The sequence below is a fragment of the Vanacampus margaritifer genome, chromosome 6 (genome assembly GCF_051991255.1).
Source record: "Vanacampus margaritifer isolate UIUO_Vmar chromosome 6, RoL_Vmar_1.0, whole genome shotgun sequence".
NCBI classification, from domain to species: domain Eukaryota; kingdom Metazoa; phylum Chordata; class Actinopteri; order Syngnathiformes; family Syngnathidae; genus Vanacampus; species Vanacampus margaritifer.
In genome coordinates, this window is record NC_135437.1 from 10,881,930 (window position 1) to 10,905,630 (window position 23,701).

The following is a 23,701-nucleotide window of genomic DNA, read 5'->3' on the forward strand; positions in this document are numbered from 1 at the left end:
TGAACAGCGAGGGCTAATGAAGCACAGATCGTGAATGAATGATTAAGAAACACGTGCGCATACTGTATCTGGCACTGAGCTATATTTGGGATGAGGCCGTTTCCGGCTCATTTTCAAGACGGTTATAAAAAAAAGAAAAGAAAAGGGAAAAAAAGACTCCGCAGCCAGTTGATGACAGTCTTGTTGGCTCTCGGTACGGGCTGTGTGCATGCGGGACATGACGATGGAGGCTGCGGTTCGATAGTGCAACACTTCACACCCACTAGGAAGTGGTTCTTAGCTTGTTATTGGCGAGAGCAAAGCAAACAACAATATTTTCATCAAGTTTGTTTGTGCTGTGCACCTCAGCGATGGGGGCTTGCTGTGGGCTGTGGCTCGGGGCCACGGCATGGCTGACACCCACTCTGCTACCCTCTTAACACTCTGACAGGGAGGAGATGTGGAAGTTTATCTAGCTGCTACTATTTTTAATCTGGCAAACATTTTTTGAATGTGCCTGTCCTTCTAATGACCCTCCTGTCCTACAAACAACACAAAAAAATTCTCTCAACGTATGGTTGCCAGTGGAACTTGTTTCCTTGTATTTATTATCTGCTCATGTTCAGCTAAATGTTTTAGAAGTCATTGGACGACGCTTCACAGTGCTGATGGACAATGGCCCGGTTCATACTTTATTTTATTTTATTTTATTTCTTTAAGGAAAATAAGTTGAATTATATGTTTTGGCCATCACCTGACTTGAATCCAATTGAGGATGCATTTCACTTGCTGAAGACAAAAGTAAAGGGAAAAGGCCTCAGGCAAGAACTGAAGGCAGTTGTAGTAGACGCCAGGCAGAGCAACACCAGGAATGAAATCCAACATCAAGTGATGCTAATGTGTTATAAAGGTTGTAATTGACGGCAAAGAATTTCCAACCAAGTACTAAAAACCAATCATATACTTAAAAGTAAAAGTTTGATTTATGATTGTTAACTCATTCACTCCCTGCCATTTTCACTGAAGCAACCCCCTTCGCTCTGAGCTGTTTTACTGAATTTTGACTGATTTTGCAAGGCCCACAGAATATTGTGTTCTATTGCTATAAAAACATGGAACCTACCAAAAGAAAGATTAGAGTCTCTTCTTTCATTGGGAAAACGAAGTACTGTATATGTCAAAACGGGGGGCTTTAGGACCCAGATGCGGGAAGGCAGAGCAAGGAGGCAGGGGTGTAGTTCAAAAAAAAGGGATTTAATTTCTATTAACAAAAAGGTTTCCAAAGTTCAAAAACATAAAACAAAGCATGAACTTGAACTTGAACAAAAAAAACAGACAGCAACAAAACATGAACTTGAACTTGAACTAGAACTTGGGAGGGAACAGGAAACAGGCAGCATGACATGAGGACAAACATACATACCACAATGCACCAACACAGACAGAGGAGAGACAGCAGACTAAATACACCAACACTAATGACGCAACAAGACACACCTGGACCAGACACAAGTGGCTGAGGGCACTGATTGGACAACACAAGGAAGGGCAGGGTCACAATCAACAAGACAAGGAAAACACACAAGGAAAGCAGAAACTGAACATGACAGAACCAAAACCAAAACATGACAGAACTCCTCCGTCGAGGGACGGCTTCCAGACGTCCCTTAAAAAGTTCAAAAACAGGGCGGGCGGAGGGGGCGCGGAGGCGGGAACCTGACACATCCCTCCAGTCTAGTCCGGGGGACGTCCCGGACGCCAGACGAGGGGAGCCCGGCGGCGCTGATCTGGAGGGCGCCCCGGCCGCCACACCGGAATAGGACGGCCGTGGGATGAACATCTCCTGTCCACCCCCATGGGCCTGACGCCGCCATGGAAGAAGCGAAGAGACCCCGCACGAGAGCGGCCGAAGCCAGGAGGCCCGGGGCTGCAGAGGGTGAGAATGCCCGGGGTCCCGAAGCTGCCGTGGAGGCGCGAGGACTTGAGGCGGCCGTGGAGGCTGCCGATGAGGCGCGAAGACTTGAGGCGGCCGTGGAGGCTGCCGATGAGGCGCGAAGACTTGAGGCGGCCGTGGAGGCTGCCGATGAGGCGCGAAGACTTGAGGCGGCCGTGGAGGCTGCCGATGAGGCGCGAAGACTTGAGGCGGCCGTGGAGGCGCGAAGACTTGAGGCGGCCGTGGAGGCGGCCGTGGAGGCGCGAAGACTTGAGGCGGCCGTGGAGGCGGCCGTGGAGGCGCGAAGACTTGAGGCTGCCGTGGAGGCGGCCGTGGAGGCGCGAAGACTTGAGGCTGCCGTGGAGGCGGCCGTGGAGGCGCGAAGACTTGAGGCTGCCGTGGAGGCGCGAAGACTTGAGGCTGCCGTGGAGGCGCGAAGACTTGAGGCTGCCGTGGAGGCGCGAAGACTTGAGGCTGCCGTGGAGGCGCGAAGACTTGAGGCTGCCGTGGAGGCGCGAAGACTTGAGGCTGCCGTGGAGGCGGCCGACGAGGCGGCCGACGAGGCGCGATGACTTGAGGCTGCCGTGGAGGCGGCCGTGGAGGCGGCCGACGAGGCGCGAAGACTTGAGGCTGCCGTGGAAGCGCGAAGACTTGAGGCTGCCGTGGAAGCGCGAAGACTTGAGGCTGCCGTGGAAGCGCGAAGACTGGAAGCGCGAAGACTTGAGGCTGCCGTGGAGGCGGCCGACGAGGCGCGATGACTTGAGGCTGCCGTGGAGGCGGCCGACGAGGTGCGATGACTTGAGGCTGCCGTGGAGGCGGCACGGAGTCCGGGGACTGTCGCGGAGCCGGCACGGAGTCCGGGGCCTGCTGTGGAGCTGATCCGGAATCCTGGGGCTGTCGCAAAGCCGGGACGGAAACCTGGGCCTGACGCGGAGCTGATACGGGATCTTGGGGCTGATGTGAAAACGGGACGGAAACCTGGGCCTGACGCGGAGCTGATACGGGATCTTGGGGCTGACGTGAAAACGGGACGGAAACCTGGCCCGACGCGGAGCTGATATGGGATCTTGGGGCTGACGTGAAAACGGGATGGGATCTTGGGGCTGACGTGAAAACGGGACGGAATCTTGGGGCTGACGTGAAAACGGGACGGAGTCCGGGGGCTGACGCAGAGCCGGCACGGAGTCCGGGGGCTGACGCAGAGCCGGCACGGAGTCCGGGGGCTGACGCAGAGCCGGCACGGAGTCCGGGGGCTGACGCAGAGCCGGCACGGAGTCCGGGGGCTGACGCAGAGCCGGCACGGAGTCCGGGGGCTGACGCAGAGCCGGCACGGAGTCCGGGGGCTGACGCAGAGCCGGCACGGAGTCCGGGGGCTGACGCAGAGCCGGCACGGAGTCCGGGGGCTGACGCAGAGCCGGCACGGAGACCTGAGGCTCCGACGGCCGACGTGGCTCGGAGACCTGAGGCTCCGACGGCCGACGTGGCTCGGAGACCTGAGGCTCCGACGGCCGACGTGGCTCGGAGACCTGAGGCTCCGACGGCCGACGTGGCTCGGAGACCTGAGGCTCCGACGGCCGACGTGGCTCGGAGACCTGAGGCTCCGACGGCCGACGTGGCTCGGAGACCTGAGGCTCCGACGGCCGACGTGGTTCGGGGACTTTGGACTTCGGCTGACGTGGTTCGGGGACTTTGGACTTCGGCTGACGTGGTTCGGGGACTTTGGACTTCGGCTGACGTGGTTCGGGGACTTTGGACTTCGGCTGACGTGATTCGGGGACTTTGGACTTCGGCTGACGTGGTTCGAGGACTTGGGGCTGCCGCGGAGCCGGCACGGAGTCCGGGAGCTGCCGCGGAGCCGGCACGGAGTCCGGGAGCTGCCGCGGAGCCGGCACGGAGTCCGGGAGCTGCCGCGGAGCCGGCACGGGAACCTGGGACTGCGGCGGCAGACGTGGCTCAGGGATCTGAGGCTGTGGCGGCAGACGTGGTTCTGGGACTGGCAGGATAGGGACTTGAGGCTGCGGCGGCAGTCCTGGCAGGGAAAGGGACATGAGGATGCGGCGGCAGTCCTGGCAGAGAGGCTTGAAGCTGTGGCGGCAGACCTGGCAGAGGACTTGAGGCTGTGGCGGCAGACCTGGCAGGATAGGGACTTGAGGCTGCGGCGGCAGTCCTGGCAGGGAAAGGGACATGAGGCTGCGGTGGCAGTCCTGGCAGAGAGGCTTGAAGCTGTGGCGGCAGACCTGGCAGAGAACTTGAGGCAGCGGCGGCAGGCGTGGTAGGACAGGGACTCGAGGCTGCGGCTGAGCCGATACGGGGACCTGGGGCTGCGGCGGAGCCGACACGGGGACCTGGGGCTGCGGCGGAGCCGACACGGGGACCTGGGGCTGCGGAGGCAGACGTGGCTCGGGGACTGAGAACAGCGGTGGCAGACGTGGTTCGGGAACTGGGAACAGCGGTGGCAGACGTGGCACGATAGGGACTTGAGGCTGCGACGGTAGACCTGGCAGGATAGGGACTTGAGGCTGTGCCGGCAGTCCTGGCAGGGAAAGGGACATGAGGATGCGGCGGCAGTCCTGGCAGAGAGGCTTGAAGCTGTGGCGGCAGACCTGGCAGAGGACTTGAGGCTGTGGCGGCAGACCTGGCAGGATAGGGACTTGAGGCTGCGGCGGCAGTCTTGGCAGGGAAAGGGACATGAGGATGCGGCGGCAGTCCTGGCAGAGAGGCTTGAGGCTGTGGCGGCAGACCTGGCAGAGGACTTGAGGCAGCGGCGGCAGGCGTGGTAGGACAGGTACTTGAGGCTGCGGCGGAGCCGACACGGGGACCTGGGGCTGCGGCGGCAGACGTGGCTCGGGGAGTTGCGGCTGGCGACTCCGAGCTCCAGCATCTGAAGCCCAAGGACGCCCAACTTCCTTAACCAAAGAGGACAGCAGGTCCATTTGGGCGGCCATGACGTGCTGGAGCTCCTCCTGGCGCGACAGGCGCGCCTCCTGATTCCCCATCATGGTTTTCAGCACTCCCGCTGGGTCCTTCTCTGGTTGGTGCATTCTGTCAAAACGGGGGGCTTTAGGACCCAGATGCGGGAAGGCAGAGCAAGGAGGCAGGGGTGTAGTTCAAAAAAAAGGGATTTAATTTCTATTAACAAAAAGGTTTCCAAAGTTCAAAAACATAAAACAAAGCATGAACTTGAACTTGAACAAAAAAAACAGACAGCAACAAAACATGAACTTGAACTTGAACTAGAACTTGGGAGGGAACAGGAAACAGGCAGCATGACATGAGGACAAACATACATACCACAATGCACCAACACAGACAGAGGAGAGACAGCAGACTAAATACACCAACACTAATGACGCAACAAGACACACCTGGACCAGACACAAGTGGCTGAGGGCACTGATTGGACAACACAAGGAAGGGCAGGGTCACAATCAACAAGACAAGGAAAACACACAAGGAAAGCAGAAACTGAACATGACAGAACCAAAACCAAAACATGACAGTATATTTGTATCTGTTTCCGTTCTGCAGCAATTAGCATTAGAGTATAGCTATGTTTCATCATTATTCACAAATCTGTTTAAAACTGGGGGGGAAATAGCTCTTTGCAACATGGCCCTGGCTGATCTCTTATACTCTGCTGCCACCTGCTGGCCCTTTTTTGTAATAACTAGCATTGCTTACAGCCACCTCTTCAGGTCAGAAGCTGCATCAAAGCCTTCTGTAAGCTCTAGCATAAAATAAAAAAACGTAAAAATACATTTTTGGGAGTGAAGGGCAAATTATTAAAAAACGTATTTATATGTTTTGGGGTTTGAATGAGTTAATTTGTCCCATTACTTATGATCCCTTAACCCATTTTAGTCGGGAGCGCTTTAGCGCTCTTCTACTTTTAAAGCCGGAAGAGCGCATACGTCATTTTGATTTGTTTTCGGATGAAATGCATCACAATTTACACGAGAGGGTGACGTGGGCCTCGTAGCATGTCTCGGAATTTTATTCAAGCATTCATGGCTGATGCAGATTTGCAGGAGTTATGAAATACATGACGGTGATTGACGAGTACGGCACGGGAGGACTTCAAATCAGTGTAACCAGTCAACAGTGACATATTGTTAAGAAATATGTTTGTAGACAACGAGGATTTTTTTTTTTCGACGGTTTTGTAACAGAATGGACGATGAATAATTACCACTCAATTCCCCGAGGTTATTACAACTGCACTCCAGTGTTGAAGGTAATTATGCCCACAGATGTGACACAGTCGTTTGTTGATTTAAAAATATATATATACTGAAGGTTTATAATAATAAACTTAGGTTTGTGTGAACGCCACAGGTGTAAGCTCTGAAATGTTTTGGGAATTATGTTTCTATCTGCTTCAGTAGCTCGGACATTAATTATTTAGGAGGCATTGACAATATTGTTGAATTTCCAGGAAAACTTCAGGTTTTCAGGGGTGATTCTGTAGTCATCCATAGGTTTTAATTTAGAGGCATGTTTTGCCAGGCGCCTTTGGCCTTGATGAGTTAAAAATGATTATTTTGTCACATTAGTTTTGGTCCCTTTAAAAATGGATGTCACATATAGCAAAATGTTAAATGCATTCTTGCAAATGGCGTACAAAAGATTGCAAAACAAAACAAAACAAAGCATGGCTCACTGGCCAGTCAGTGTAGGACAGGCCCGTCTACCACTCCAAGCACCCGTTTGCTTTCTTACCACATGTTTAAAGCTAAGTGCATGTCGTATTTACACGGGTGTGTTTGCATTAGAGTTGGTCGGGAAGGGGGCTCGTTGGGTCTCATTCGGATGTCAACGTGCGCATTCATGTGAAACAGTGGATGGTCGTGTCATTACTTTACATTTTTTTTGAAAGAGATGAAATTGTAAGATGCATTCCGCCTCTCTAAAATGATACAATAGAACCTTCATTTCGTTTTGGCATCATCTTAAAAGCTCAACCCAAGTGAGATCCAAAATATCATCATATTTGGAGATGTGAGGTATTCTTCTGATATGTCTTCCTCCATCCCACATGGTCACCAAGATGCTTCTTTGAGTGTTAATTTGCCGTCTTTGTGTTTACGGTCAGCAGCGCACATTAACCTCATGGTGTGCGCAACGTGGATAACAAACAAGTAGAGAAGGATAAACAGCATCACGTATCAAACTCCTGTGGGAATAATTCATTAAGCATCTGCAGAGAATTCCAAGTGAGGAACGAGGGGGCGGATGCTGCACGGGAACATTATCGTTGCCTCTTTACATCCACAAAGATTGTTCTCAAACCCTTGCAAGTACTTAGCGTATTCATTAAGACAAAGGTCCTCTTGAGTGCTTGTGACCTTACTGTGTAAATACTGCACTTGTATTCACATTAAGGCCGTAAGATGCAGTGACTAAGATTAAAAATAAAAACTCTAGTACTTTGCAAATCTTAAAAGTTGTTCTACATATGCTTAAAAAGTTAAATAAAGACTTGTAGTTTGTATTTTTTTTAAATGGTTATTGTCCTACTTGACTGCTAATAATTGGTATCGGTATCAGACCCAGTGGTTAAATTTATCAAGTCTGCCTGAATTTACTGTAGAATTTACAAGTAATAACTGGCAAAAAAGTTGCCAGCTATTTCTTGTAAAATCTGTGAAAATCTATTACAGTATATTATTGTAGTTTTGTACAAGTATTTACTGTATATAAATTACAGTTACTTACTGTATTTACTTTTTCTTAAGAAAGCAGCAATTCACTGTAATCTAGTTTACAACTGTTTCTTGTATTCAAATTTACAGGAATTTAGTGGCAACTAAATTCCTGTATGAATAAATAATACAGTATGTCATTGTAAAATCCATCCATCCATTTTCTTAATTGCTTATTCCTTTAAAGGGTCGCTGGAGCCTATTTCAGTTGGCTTTGGGCAGTAGGTGGGGTACACCCTGAACCAATCGTAGGGCACACAGAGACGAACAACCTTCCAGACTCACAATCACTCCTAGGGACAATTCACAGCGCTCAATTAACCGGCCATGCATGTCTTTGGAATGTGGGAGGAGACCGGAGCACCCAGAGAAAATCTACGCAGGGACGGGGAGAACATGCAAACTCCACCTAGGAAGGCCGAAGCCCGGACTCAAAATCAATCCTTGTTCTTGCAGCCGAGTGCATAAATGAATGTTGGCTGTAATGTTGCCTGTTTATCGGAGAATGTGAAGACGATGCAGACTGCCGTCGCGCCAAAATATGACTCAACAATTCACCGAATTCTTGTCCTTGCTCTGGTGACAATACAGGGTCCGCTAGTTGCTTCTTCTTTTCTAGAGAGTTCTATCCGCCAAAATCCGACACTCTTTACAGTATTTACATGTAATCCACAAAACATAGTTGCTGTAAAAACTTACAGTATTTGACCGCTAAGTACACAGCAAATTACTGTACTTTGTTTTAACCCATGATGCACTTTGTTTTACCCACAATACCTTGCCCTATACAGTTAAATACTGTAAAATTAAAAAAGAAGATAATGCTGTAATTTTTTACTGTCGATTTCACAGAAATTTGTTACAGTGTACCCAAAAGACAATAAAAGTAGACATCACTGAAGCTAGTTGTAGCCAGTCAAGGCACATAATTAAAACTTTAACAGTATATATATATATATATATATATATATATATATATCAGGATTTCAGCTCACATTTCGGGCCATGATGCTCCAGTGGTAAAAACAAACCATTGTGTACCGTATTGTTTGCATCTATAGGAGTAACTCATCCATATGTATTAGCTGTTTAGACCCAAACCACATTCTCAGTGGGCCTGGAAAGTGTCTCAGTTGCACATATATCTTGTACTTTTCACATGTAGTCTGGTTTGAAGCGAGGGAAGGTTTTGGCCCGTTAAACAGCACACGGAACGGAGCCTTGCATGTCATGAGGCTGTGTTTCTGTGCACACACATGAAAGGTGGGCTTACATAAGATTGTTTATGTGTGCACTAGGAGATGCTCATAAGGCACCACTCAGGTCGTCATTGACTCAGTCCTAGCTAGCACCCGTGCTGTTGTCAAAGCTTTAATGAAGCGGTTAATTGGCTGCCTTTTACAGTGAATCTAATAAATGAGCCTTTTACCGTGTGGATTAACTGTGCACACTATCAAGAGAATGGAGGCTGAAAGAACAACCCTCCCAATATTTTGTTCATTTATTCAAAATTTCCATTTACAGTAAATGTCAGACTGCCAAAATATTGAAATAATTCTTGAAGAGTTTTATTGACTTGGCAGGCGTCACTGCGTCACGGCATGTGTTTTTACTAGGGATGTTCAACATCACTTTCTTGAGTAGTCACCAAGTACCGATACCATTAGCACTTTTGATACATAACATTTCTCCAAAGAAACAATGACAGATTTTTTTTTTTTTTAGAAAGACCTTTACAATATATCCCAACATAGTATTTATATTTAAAATTGAATTAAATGAATGGCAATTTTCTATTCTTCTAATTTCTAGTTCCTGATTGTAAAACAAGAGAAGGCTTTTAAGGTATCGTCTCGATACCAATACGTAGTATCAGCACTTGCCCACTAGTAGTTTTTACTTCAACTTCATGCACAGAGAAAGTTATTGGAATTTAATGTTAATTAATTGTCTCTTTATGCATGTATACTTGTTGGGTGATACCCGATATTGGTATTGGTGCCGATATCAGCCTTATTTCAACATTTTACGATCAGGAACTAGAAATTAGAAATAAGAATAAAAAATTGCCATGAAAAATGCTATATTGGTATCAATAGGTATTTCTTTAAAATGATCTGTCACCGTTGCTTGGGGAAAATGTATGCATCAAAACTACTAGTGGTATCAAAACTTGGTATCGGTAATGGTGACTACTCGAGAGCTGAGTACTCGTACTGGTATCAGTCTGGAAAAAAAGCAGTATCGAGCATCCCTATTCGAATTGTAATTGCATTAGTTTAGAAATGACCATTAATTCAACTAGAGTTTACACAAATTGACATTTAATTGAATCAAGCTTTTTTTAATGTCGATATTGGTCATTCAAAATCTTTGAGATGATACAAAATTAAAATGATTTTACTAATTATATTAATTTCTTTATTTATTTGCACTACAAAATTTTTGATTCATTATCTATGAGAATAAATTGAAATCATTTTACAGATTTTTGTTTTCACAATACCGTACATTTTTTATTTAAATGTATGAAATTTACAATTTGCCATGAGCCATTGCTGCAGTGTTTATTTAACAAGCACTATAGTTCTCACGACGCAGAGTATTTTGTTGCATTTGTGTGTGTGAATTTATTTTTGCCCAGCAGGCAAAAGGGCCTAGTGGTTCATGGTTGTTAAAAATTCACGTCAGTCGTGTTTTATGTTTTGTGTGTGTGTGTGTGTCTTTAAACCAAGCTTATTTCCAAGCAAATAAAAACAACAGTCCCGTTTGTGTCTTGTTAGGAGTCAAGCAGCATTAGAGGATCACACGAATCACATTGGTGTCAGCGCAAGCTGCTTGCAGGCCAATCCTCACTTTTAGCCCACAGCATGACACAACTCAATAAGCCCCAGTGACACATTCAATTACACCTGAATTATCCGTTTGGGGCCGATACTGAGACGCTTGCCTTTGGTGCGTGCCGCGCAGTGATTTGTCACGGTGACATGCCGGGTTTGTCAAGGCGTCTTTGGACCACAGAGCCGACCGACATACTGTACATCCAAGGAGTTTTTAGTCGTGACTTGGCTGTCCAGAATTTCTGCATCACGCATCAGTGCTCTAATGCATGCAATGGCTCTGGAGAAAGTGAAGAAGAAAAAAATGGGGGTTTGCGAGGCCCGAGGAGCACACAGTGGCTTGTAATCAGATCCTCCGCCTCCACCAGACCCTTAGGCAGCCAGTAGGAACGAAAGTAAACCAAACCTGACTGTGAAATTGCATTAGATGTCTGCGCTTAGTGGAAAGTGGGGTGGGGGGGTGTGGGAGACTCATTTTTGCAAACTACCACTTTTCTCCACTTTTTCACAAATGCAAACTATGATAAGAATATGATCTAATCTGTAACAAACATATTGCCTTGACGGTCCATTTTGATTGACATTGTCAAAAAATTACTTCATGATTACTGCTGTTTGTGTTTCCAATAATTTTCATTAACTCTTCCAACGGCAGTCTCAATTAAAACCTGATCTTTGAAAAGGCAAAATGGTTGATGCAAGTCTTCCGACATAATTGGAGGTGTGCCTATTGTTATGACCCGTGAGTGTTACGTCCATTAAGTTGTAGCTTTTCAGATATTTGACAATAGTTGTATCTTTGTTGTCTCACAGATCCTAGCCCGCTCAGACTGGGAACACAAAAGAGGCTCCAGAGGCTCACAGGTGGGTTGGCCGACAGAAGAAGTCATACACACACACACACACACACACACACACACATACAAACCTTCTCCAAGCTTTAAACATTTGTCATCTGCAAAATCAATGAATAGAGTCACTGAATATGATCTTTATAGCCGAAAAGGAAGTCAAGTAAAGTCCCGAATCAGAGTTTTATTCTTAATGTCATAGGCTCACACATGAGCACATCAAATCACAACCTGTTAAATAAAATTTGAAAGTTGATATAAACAACACTTAAACGTAGGCTCGGATGAGAAAGGACAATATTTTCAGTCCCGGGTGTACCCTGGGATAGGCGCCATCTTACATGGGACCTTAGTGGGGATAAGCAGTTTACAAAATTGACTGACTATGATTTGTAAATTTGTTTACCCATAGTAAAAGATGCTACACCTATTTGATTTGTTACTCAAGCATCATTTAATAAGGAATACCAATCCATCCAAAATAAAATTAAATGAAAACTTGAACAAAGACTGATCAGCAAAAACATTTTCCCTAGTAAAGAGAAAGTTCCAAGGTCAAACCGTTGCCATCACGATATAGAGAAATGGGGTAGATGCCACGGACTTCCGACTTCTGAGTTTCCCACATCGGCGCAGCGTTCCAACACTCGCACCCCCACCCCTGCGCCCCCCCAACCGCTCGCTCTCACCAATCAGATGCTTCGGACAACTGAGACAGATACACTACAAACTCGCACCCGTCGACGGGAACGCGCAACCGAGGGGCACAAGGGCGGAAGCGCAAGTATTGGGATGCGGCCCGCACGTCACAAACTGGAACAGAAAACAAAGCTGATGTATGAAAACCCAGAAGTCCCGCCTCCTCCATGGCATATACCCCAGAGGCAATTTCTAAATATTTATAAGTGGTAAATGTCAAAGTGTCTGCCGATCTTTAAGAAGTCTTACCTTTGATATAGACCATTTCGCCTTGTGTACGATATTGTAGGTCAAATAGCATCACTCACCAAAACAACCACTCAATGGATGCATTTTAGGGTGACCAAATTTTCAAAATTAAAAGGGCAGTACCATTTTGCTGAAAATCAAATATTAACCAGGAACTATTTATACCTATTATACTACGTATATAAATAGGGGCGGCGTGGATCAGTGCAGTGGTAATCTCACAACCCTGAGGTTGTAGGTTTGATCCCAGACCACTGTGACCATGTCGAAGTTTTCTTTAGCAAGATACTGAACCACAGTTGCTCCTGATGCCGTGTCATCAGTAGGTTAATGAGTTGTCAAAATGTGAAGTGAAAAAGCGTTATATAAATTAAGTACCATTGCCATAACTTAATCACTGGTGACTGGTGGCAAGAGTTATTTGAGCTAATGCTAAATGCTTTTGTGGTTGACAGTTCAACAGCACAAAAGAAACAAGACATTACCAACCTTTTTTTGCCGGGTCCCACATTGTAACATTGGAATTGTGCCACCTGAAAAGTTCAGCTTGCGTTGGGTCTGACCAGCGACATTATGCTAGCATTAAGCTAATATTACCAAAGGCTAGTTATTCTGGGATGTCTGGTCACCCTCAGCAATAGGCAAGTTTTAAACATATATAAATGACAAAAGTATTTAGCTTACTTAGCTCATTTAGCACACCAAAAGAATCACCTATTAGGTGCATTTACAAATTATGCTAGTATGCTAACTTTTTGGCTACATCTACCTTGAGCGGAAGCGTAAGTCATTTCATTCATTAGTATCTCCTACATCTAGTATCTACTCAATGATCATCTTAACTCCGTCCAAATTTCGACCACATTTTTGTTAATCAACTTAACTGCTGAAAAATGTGGACGACGCCAAAGGAGTTACCGTAAAACCCCAAAGGAAGAAAATCGTCATTTAAAGTAGCACTAAGGAACTTTTGAACCTTAATAAAATATTTCCATAACTCTTCTGATGAAACATAGACTTAAAACTAGTTGGATGGTACCGTTGCCATGGCCTGAGGGTGTGTGTGTCATTTTTACTGGCACTAAACAACTTTGAGGAGGATGTTAAGAACACTGTCACAAAAAACTACAAATTTACTGAATGCTTTACGGCATATGTCACGTCCCACTTTACCCATTCACAAATTATTAAATTACAACGATGGAAGTTTGAATGTTGTGAGCTAAAAAATTACGCAATGTGCTTGTCCTCATGAGAAACGTGGTCTTCCTTCAGGCATAACGTTACCAAATTTGTCCATAGGGCGGCGCAAAATAAACGTAAACTGAAAGCTCCTTAGTGTTGCTTTAAATCATTTACACTTTTCTCTAACATTCTGCCTTGGTCAGTAGCATAGAAGAGTTACATTACTCTGAGAAAACGTAAACCTTCTTCATCTGGAAGCATATGTGACGCCCTGTAGATCTCCTTTCTTGTGTTGTACTGGCTTGAAGTGATTTGGTCTTGTTGGGGACATTAAAGGCCAGTGAACTGCAGCTAGACACAAGCTTTTGGAGGACAAACACACACACCTCTTTGACATTACCTTCTCCATGTTTGGGAGCTGAATGTTTGGACATCATCGATGTATCGAGCTGCCACTGAGCCACAGGGCACCACTGTGGACGACATGGAGAACAAACAATGCCCTTGAATGTTGGCACAGCACTGTTTTGCGCGTGTGTGTGCGTGAATGTGTCGCCCCACTATCGGCAGGACAGACTCAAAGAATGAATAGAGGTGGTGATGACAGTGTGAGATTAGATAGCACTAATAAATCCTGCAAAGTTGTTGTGGGACGGGGACATTAATTATTTTTTAATGACGTGCGATCATAACTCTGCTATGACTTGTAATCAATCAATGTGTGTCTAATTTCCTGTGGTAGTTCGCATCAGCGCGGCAGTCTGACCTCCCCCTTTTTGGATTGATGCGTCCTCTTTAGAGATTGATCATTTTGCAAAGCTTGTGTCCATCAGTGGGATTCCTTCAAGCGTCCGTTGAGCGACAAGACGTAAGAAGTTGCCACTTTTGTTGGCAAGCGTTTCCATCTGCAGGCTCTTTTTCCCTGGCTCTGCTTTCATCCCTCGTAGGCTGCTTGGTTCAGCCGCGACACCTCGTCGCAAGCCTGCATCACACAACCAACCTCCTCTTGAGCTGCTTTTACGCTGCCTTGATTGGTTTGCACACGTCGTATTCGCCAGCATGCTGCACATAAGCAGACTTATTTTCCAAACCGCATTTTTATTGTGCCTTGTGAGCCAACGCTCTCGTGGATCTTGTAGCTATGGAGTTGACATTGAAGTTATTGTACATATGGAAAAAGGTCTAAATTGTAAGAGACCGCAGACAATGAAAACACCCTAACCCACTTCATGTTTTTCTCTACGAAAAAGCAAAAATGAAATACCTTATTTGTTGGATCTCGTAACATTTCCAATACTTGACGCTTAGACGCTTAGATTATGACATGCCCACTTCATTGTCAGCCAATTCAGTCCTTATAATAGCCGCAGTCCCAGGGAGGTGCGGTCAGGGTAAGGCAAGGCAAGTTTATTTGTATAGCATATTTCATACACAAAGCAACTCAATGTACTTTACACAAGGAAAGACAACATATAAGCATCAACAAACACAGCCGTTAACAACATTAAGAGCAAAGCAGAGAAAACAAAACTAGCTTACAAAATGTACTTAAAGAACATAGATTGACCATGTTAAAACATTAGACAGCAAACTGTAAAAACATTTAGAGTAAAGAAATTTTCTAAAATCGTTATAAGAAAAAAAAACTATCTAAAAATGTTTAAAATAATTTAATTAAAGGTATAGGGGAAAAAAGCAAAAAAATGTCACCTGGATTTAAAAGCATTTACACTCGGGGCGGACTTCACTTCTGCTGGCATCTTTATTCATTTTGTGTGCAACATAACAGCTAAATGCAGCTTCACAATGTTTACTTCAAACACTGGGTTCCACTAGTTGACCCAAGTCTGCAGATCTCAGAGCCCTGCTGGGTTTGTATTCAATCAGCATTTCTTGAATATATTCAGGACCCAAACCATTCAGTGATTTATAGACCAGTAGCAGAATTTTGAAATCTATTCTACAGCTGACTGGGAGCCAGTGTAAAGCCTTAAGGACTGGAGTGATATGTTCTGATCTCCTTGGTTCGGTCAGAAACCGAGCTGCAGCGTTCTGAATGAGCTGCAATTGTCTGATGTTCTTTTGAGAGAGTCCAGTCAACAGACCGTTACAGTAATCAAGTCTGCTGGAGATAAAAGCATGGATAAGCTTCTCTTGGCCTGCTTGGAGCATGCAGTCCTTCAGTCTGGAGATGTTTTTCAGCTGGTAAAAGGCTGTTTTAGTGACTGATTTGATATGATTGCTTAAAGTCAGGTCTGAGTCTATTAGCACCCCGATATTACGAACTTGGTCTTTGGTTTCTAATGACAGTGACTCAAGGGCTGGGTCCGAATGTGCACTCTACTCCATATCTAGTGCCCTGCTGAGTGGTCACGCCATTTTGTAGGGGGTGAGCGAATGTGCAGGGATCGAAAATGTAGGACACTCAAAACTACCAACAATGCACTCTGAAAAGTAGTGAACATCGATATTCATCGATGTTGGTGTAGATCACAATGCATTGCGAGTATGAAAAAAACAAACATGGCACGAGCGACAGCGCAAGAGCAATAATCAAAGCGATGCATAAAATATATGCTACAGAAAAAAAATATTCATTTTAGTTAATATGTACAGCAAAATGAATTACAGGTATTATGATTTAATAGCAAGTTGTGATGTCCTCTTGTTTATGTTTAACAAATTTAAAACATCTTAAATCCTGCTTTTTCTACTACACCCTAAAAACAGATTGGTCAAATTTACCAAAAAAAGTATAAATTTGGTTAAAACAACCACTGTAGATTGGTAGATGTTTTCAACCAATATATATTGGTGATTGGGCCAACCGATACAAATTGGTCATTCTGACCAGGATATTGGTTAATCTGAGTTAGAGACTGACAAAAGTAGGCTACCACTGATTGTCACACCCACATAAATGGGGCAAAATTCATTCTCCGCAATTGACCCATCCCCTGAGGGAGTGGTGAGCAGCAGTGGGGACCGCGCTCAGGAATCATTTGGTGATCAAACCCCCCAATTCTAACCCATAATGCTGAGTGTCAAGCAGGGAGGCAAATGGATCCCATCTTTGGTATGACCCGGCCAGAAATTGAACCCACAACCTTCCAGTCTCACTCTACCACTAGGCCACTGAGCTGGTCATACCTAGTGATCTATCTAGACACACAATTCCATTTTTAAACACTATATTATTTATATATTATAATAACTTATAATAATAAATACATTTAGAATGTAGCCAATTGATGCAATAAATATATTTCCAAGTGATCTATCTAGACTTAATTTCTATTGCAACCAATTTCGTTGGTTGTTTGGCTAACCAATAAAATTGGCCAGTAACTACCCGGAATGGCCAATGTCTGACCAATCTATTGTTTAATCAAGCCAATATGAGCTTAACCTACTAAATTGGTATTTATTTTATTTTTGTATTTTTACCAATCCATTTTTAGTGTGAGTGTAAGTACTGTATCAAATGTTCTCCAATTTTGATTCTGTAAATGTATAGGAATGTAAGGGTTGTATGCTGAGAAACGTTTATTGGGAGTAGTAATATGGCGGCTTCAAAAGTCTTGGCCTATCGGGCCAGAATACAGATCAGTGGTAATGACAGGTACGGTGGTCACGTGATATGCAACGAGGAGAAAGTAGTCAGCTGGCTGTTTGAATCGTCAAACAGAATGAGGGCACTTTATATCAGGCCACTATATAGTGCGGGGCTCTGTAGTGAATGAGGAGTTAAGGAAGGGAGGTCATACGGACGTAGCCACAATGTTTTCTAATAGCAATCCTCTTTCCTTTATTGCCGAAAAGAATTACCTCTGTTTTGTTTTCGTTCAAAAGAAGGACATTTTGGTACATCCCGTTGTTAATTTGCTCTAGAGAGTGACACAATACATTAATTAAACTCCTGTCATTTGGGGACATTGATAAAGGGGTGTGTGCTATCTGCATAACTATGATAGTCAACAATGGCGTTCTAAAGCACTTGACCCAAAGGTAACATATACAGACTGAACAACAGGGGTCCAACTACTTGACCCTTGAGGGACCTCACATGGCCATTCGATCAGATTCAAAAATTCCAATGGTCACAAACTCCTTTCCTTTAAGTAGGATCTGATCTGACCATTTTAGGACTGTTCCATTTAACCCCACCCAAGTTTCCAGCCTGTTCAACAGTATATTGTGATCAATCGTGTCAAATGATGCACTGAGGTCCAGTAAGACGAGAACCGATTCCTTCCCTGCTTCAGTGTTCAATCTTTTATCATTTAGTACTTTAACCAGAGCTGTTTCTGTACTGTGATGAGGTCGGAAACCTGACTGGAAATGATCAAAAAGTCTGTTTGAGTTCAAGAATTTGCCGAGTTGATTAAAAACCACTCCATTCTCTTTTCAAAAATGGGCTTGACGACTCACCTGATTGAAGTGAGCTCTGTTGATTATTTGCTGCTAATCGATTTGAACACATTTCACAATAGTTTTAAAAAATCCAGAAGATATTGAGGCAAGACAGCTCGTGGAAGGTTTCAACCGATGATGATGAACCAAATCTGTTATAGTATTTTGATCTACTAAACAAAATTCTGTCATAGTAATTGACTTATTCCTGTGTGATTTTAAGTGCTGTGTCACTTTGTCATTTTGCTGGTTTGTGAAAATGTTTGACCTGTTGAATAAGAAAGTGAGGCAGTGCCTCCCACTGCATGTGGAGACTTGGGGGGGAACGACATTAAATATGTTTCATTTTAATTCTGTGATTTGCTTTACAATATTTTTTAAATCTAATAATCATCAATAATTTCATCATTAAAAATGGATATTTTTCATGTATCTAGGGCTGTGTGTTGAATAGACTGCATTATGATTATTCGTGCCAAATTCACATAATAGACAGCATAGCAAAGCATACCAGGAGTGACCCTTAAATGCAGCTGTGGTGCAATTCCAATTCATTCCATTCCATTCCATTTCAGTGTTCGAAATATTGCAATAAACCGTGCTTATTTCAAATAAGAACAAAGTAGAAGTGCCCAAACATACTACAATTTGCCACATGAACAGCACGCCTCTCTTGGAATAACTTTTACTTCCTTGATATGATATTGATTTGATTTTGATTGCCCCACATCCCCTTACATGCCATTTGCTTGAATAAAACATGCAATAACAAGATGTTGTGGCCGGGCCGCAGCGGCACAAACCGGTTCAGCAGAGTTTGAGCAATTTGCTCGCTTCTAAAGAGCTCGTAAAGGGAGTTGGGCTTGGGGGTTGTTTGGGAAGTTGGAAGCTGAGTGCTGGGTGTAGTTTTGGCTCGACGAGCCTGGCAGGGAACGAGGAGAATCCGGAGGGGGCTTTGTGCTAGTCCTCTGCTATGATTCACACTATATCACTGCTTTGTTATTCTAAGTGGTGAACTCTTCAGCTAATCCATTCTGGGCCATTATATGGATGTGCCCTGGCCTTAATCGTCAGGGAGAAGAAAACAGAAAACGTGAGCGTTTTTTCATTGGTATTTTTTGACTGGACATTTTCTTGCTCAATGTAGTCCCATGTTTCTATAAAGCTATAAGTGAGGGCACAAATTCATGTAGCGTGCGTAGCTTAGCCCTTGTGACGACTAATAGTTTCTTATAGGATTTAAATGTGTTTACTTGGAAGATCAAACACTCAACTTTCTTTCCAGCAGGCCTCTGAGGCCATTTGTCCCAGCGTTTACTTCCCTCCTGGGACACATTATTTTCTCACTATTGCACAATTTCAACAATCCCACACAACCCTGTCCGTTTACTGCAGACTCCGTGGATGGCCTGTTTAGATGACGGAGCCAAGAGGTTCAAAGTGCACAATGAGGACCAGATCAGAAATAGCAAATATATATGACCTCTTTTTTGTGTGTTCCATTAATAAGCATTATTAAACATAATCAGACGCAAAGATGATCTTCTTTTTTTTTTCATTTCGTGCAAAATTGTCACACATGAGTTGATTACTAAAAACACGATTCAACACACGCACCAAATAATGAAGTCAGATAGATGATTGATCCAAAACAACAAAGGAGTTTTAGACTAGTTTATTAAATCTCCCTCCAGACTTAAAACCTATAGTACATGCATTCCTCCATGTAATGAGACGAAAGGGAGTAATAAGCCAAAACGAAATTGTGAGTCAGTTTTACCTTAGACCTACTGTGAACTATAAACTACTGATTATGGTTAACTTCCACATTTCTTGACCGATTCCAGTCATTTAAATTTTAAACTGTTCAGCTCATTTACATTTTTTTAAATACATTTTCAGGGACAGTGAGATACTTTTAGTTGATGTTGATTATGGTTAACTTCCACATTTCTTGACCGATTCCAGTCGTTTAAATGTTAAACTGTTCAGCTCATTTACAAGAGTCAGCAGTCCCATTCAAAATTTCCGCGGGATTTTTTCTAGTTTTTTCCCATTAGTGTTTATTTACACAATGAATATATGTATAGTGTACTATCAATCAAAGCAAAGCTTTTTCCTTATTCAAATTAAGAAGAACAGCAATCCAATCAGAGAAAAGCTTATTTTATATATTATTTTATAAAGCTACAATAGCTTAAAAAAGAGGCACTCTGGGCATTCTTGCCCAAATTTTCTTACAAACCCAATATAAAGAATAGCCGACATGGCACGGGACCTTCAACAAGTAATTTTCGCCATTGTTGACTTGTGGTGATTTGATTTGTGTGCACAAGTTGTAAATTTGCAGACACAAGTGAGCAAATGCTTGTGAGTGCACGCAAACATGGCTTCAGAAGTGACTGCTGATTTGTTTTGACGAGCCCTCGTGTGCGCGGACGGGCCCTCGTCCGGGCGTCGGTCCACCGCACGCCTCCTGACGCGCTCTTCCACAGCGACTTCACACGGCCAGTGCAAAATGTTTCATCGCACAAGCCGCCATCGCTCATCTGTGTCACAACAGAATGTTCACGCGTCGCCTCGTGTTTGACTTGGCTGTTAGATGATCATAAAAAAAGGTGTTTATTGATACTTGTTCGTGGTTTAAATGTCACCAAAACCAAATATCACCCTTGTGCATTCATCATTTTGCAGAGACAGAATGCTGGCACAGGCCACCAGGTTAGTAGGATTATTGCGAGTTTTTGGGGGCTAACATCAGTCAAAGTTGCTGCCGGTAATTTAACACAAATGTTTGCCCAGCAGTTAAAACAAAAATGTTTTATTCTACTTTTGCAAAACTCATTTAAAATGCATCAGACTTTATATTGTTCTTAATGGCATGAGGGACTGGCCTTCTGCCACCAACCTTGATTGAGTGAATGTGTATGTAGCTTGTGAATGACTCCTTTTGATTCTAAACGATCATATTTGTACAGTTTGGAAATTGTATACTATTTTCTGGTCCACTAATGGCTATATATCCAGGAAAAGTAAGAACAAGATGAAACCTCATGATACCAGTTTCAAAATGTTTTCCTTTATTTTTAAAGGCACTCACATTTTTTGAAGAGGCGTGTGCAGCAGGCTAGCAGCCTGAGAAAAGTAAAGACAATATGTTTAAACCTTCAGCTACATGCTAACTATTATGCTGTGTTTGTATAGTTTATTAGTATTTAATTATTTTTTATGTATAATATTTTTGGAGAATACTAACCATGCAGCGGGTGAAACTGAGCCATGAACATTTGAACCTGAAGTACCAAAGAAACAGATTAATTCCTTTAACATTAAATTAAAAAAAAATCAATCAAGTTTGATTTTAACTCAAAGGCTAACGTGATTAATTTTTAGTAGGGCCGTTCGATACCACTTTTTCTCAGACCGATACCAGTACGAGTACTCAACTCCGGGGTAGTCACCGATAACACAAGTACATAGAATTCTCTAAAATAATAATGACAGATAATTTAAAAGAAACACCCATACTGTATATCCCAATATTTTTTTTCTTAAAATTGCATGAAATCAATGGCAGTTTTCTATTGTTCTCATATCTGGTTCCTGATCGTAAAATGACCACAAGAGAGTGGCTGATACTGATATCAAGCTTGCTGTTGATTGATACCTTGTATCGGTATTTGCCCGTCCTAATTTTTAGTCCCAATGGAGACACAGTTATGCTCATATGTTTTACAAGCCAGGACTATTGTGATGTTGCGTGTATATTATACATATAATATATTATTATTTACAGTATGTTAACATTTGTCTACACAGTGTCTCAAAGATAAGAAAATCTTCAATATGTTAACTTCCATGGCACTGTGTGTGGCATTGTGCTGCAATAAAAATTGAACAGCACCAATTTTATAGGCACTGAGGTCCAGTTTGAGAGTTCATCAAAGCTATGTAACTAAAGAGACACTTGGTAGAGTACATGCCACCACCAAGGCCACACAATCCTCATTTGGAACAGTATACTTACACAATATTTTATAATACTTCAATCAAACCGTTATACTTTAAATAGTCTGAAGCTTGCAAAATTAGTGGACATTTTGTATGAGAATGGAATTTGTGTAATTTCAGTTTTGTTTGAATTTTGAGGCACACATCTCATTTCATTGCACCACTTAATGGGAAGGTTCCGCTGTATTTATGTGCAGATGATCCAGATGGTCTGTGCGTGCAAGAGTGTGTGAAGATATGAGACCCACTAGGGGTCATTGTTTTCTTTTTTCCAACCAGATGTTGTGCAGCAGTCATGTTCCCCTTCGGAAACTCTAAAATCAACTTCTAAATAGCCCAAGAGACATTTGTTTACATTTAGTGTGGACGGCATGCAATAGAGTGCACTAAAAGGTAAAGAGGTGATGTAAATAAGTTTTGGAGAAAGAATAACCGCATGGACAAACACATAGCTTTTTGTACCGGGTGAGTCGAAAGTGGCAACAACTGCACACTACATTCGTATGTACGGCGACCTCTCAGATATGAGGAAGGAAAATAACATGTGAAATGTTCCCACATGTTGGGGCTGAATGGAGAGCACTCACACACGTGTTGTGTTCAAGCCAGCCCCAGGATATTAAAGCCAGCATAAACATACCCTTTTTTTTTTAATGGCTGTCTAGCAGCTGGTTTAAAAGGGAATGTGACATTGGGGGTGAGAAAAATCTGATAACATTGTGTGCGCAAAACGAGAAGTGGTGAGTCTGGTGGATCTATTCACCAACCGGCAGACGCTCAGGAAGACGTGAAAGTTACCAGCTACCTCGGGAGGAATAAAGCCTTGTTGTGTTTTACTTGGACCTTGCTAATTAGCCCGTTCATTTAGTATCGCTGCACAGCTGTGCTGAACATGCTCCAGCCGGATTTTGTTTGGTCTAAAATCTACAAGCATGTCGACCCAGACTACTGTTAAGAGACTACTGTTAAGTAATGCCTGTGCGTCACCATATTTTCCGTCACCTTTTCTGATCTACAAAAGCCATATAAGGACTAGAATTAATAATTATTAGTCACATATGCTTGTTTTATGCGCAATTCGCTGGCATTGGGTCAAAATCTCCTATGTCACAAATTGGTAAAGTTCATATTTTTTCACAAAGCAGTATTGGTCAATCTGTACTTGTGGGTGTTATTTTTTGCAATTGTTTGACCACCTATTGAAATATCTGCTGGTTTTAGTTATCATGGTTTAATTGCACCTACCTGAGGGAAGGGGCTGGAAGAGGTGGTGACCAGGATGCGGAGGGTCCAAGAGAATGCGGGGGGAATGTGATGATTTTGGAGGAATGACAATTCCGCTCGATGATTGATGGATGATTGAACATCACCCTCAATGAAATTCCAATTGTCTTTATGTGGCCTATAAAATTAAATATTATATATCATAGTGTCAAATCTATGTGAGAACTCAGAATACAAAATCTAAACTGGAGAGGACAAGACACTGAAAAACAAAACAAAAAAAACACTAAACGAGAGCACATTGTGGCTGACATATTTTGGTCAACAAGTTCAATACACTCAATAATACAATCATAACATAATGGAGGAGAAAAGGGTAGCAGTTGCATCATGACTCAAGTGGAAATAAATTTAAGTCAAACAATGTTGGCTAGGGGGTTACTGGGGCTATAATTGACTCAAATTGAAGACAATTAAGACAACAATTTTGGGAACAGCTCTTTCTGTTCAAGCATAACTGCACAATGACAGGGATTGGGGTATTTAGTGGGGACTTATCCGACTTAATCCATCGTTTAACATCGATACTTCACAGTCACACTGTCTTGCATTTCT

At 43.5% G+C, this 23,701-nt stretch overlaps 1 protein-coding gene across 2 annotated transcripts in view; it reads left to right on the top strand.

Annotated features, from left to right (window-relative positions):
• LOC144053563 (cGMP-inhibited 3',5'-cyclic phosphodiesterase 3A-like) overlaps positions 1 to 23,701 on the top strand; it is an 85,838-nt gene that overhangs the window by 39,346 nt on the left and 22,791 nt on the right. For both annotated transcript variants that reach the window (XM_077568135.1, XM_077568134.1), the window contains exon 2: positions 11,268 to 11,318. In XM_077568135.1, the coding sequence (XP_077424261.1) occupies positions 11,268 to 11,318 (51 nt within the window). The remainder of the gene's footprint in view (positions 1 to 11,267; positions 11,319 to 23,701) is intronic.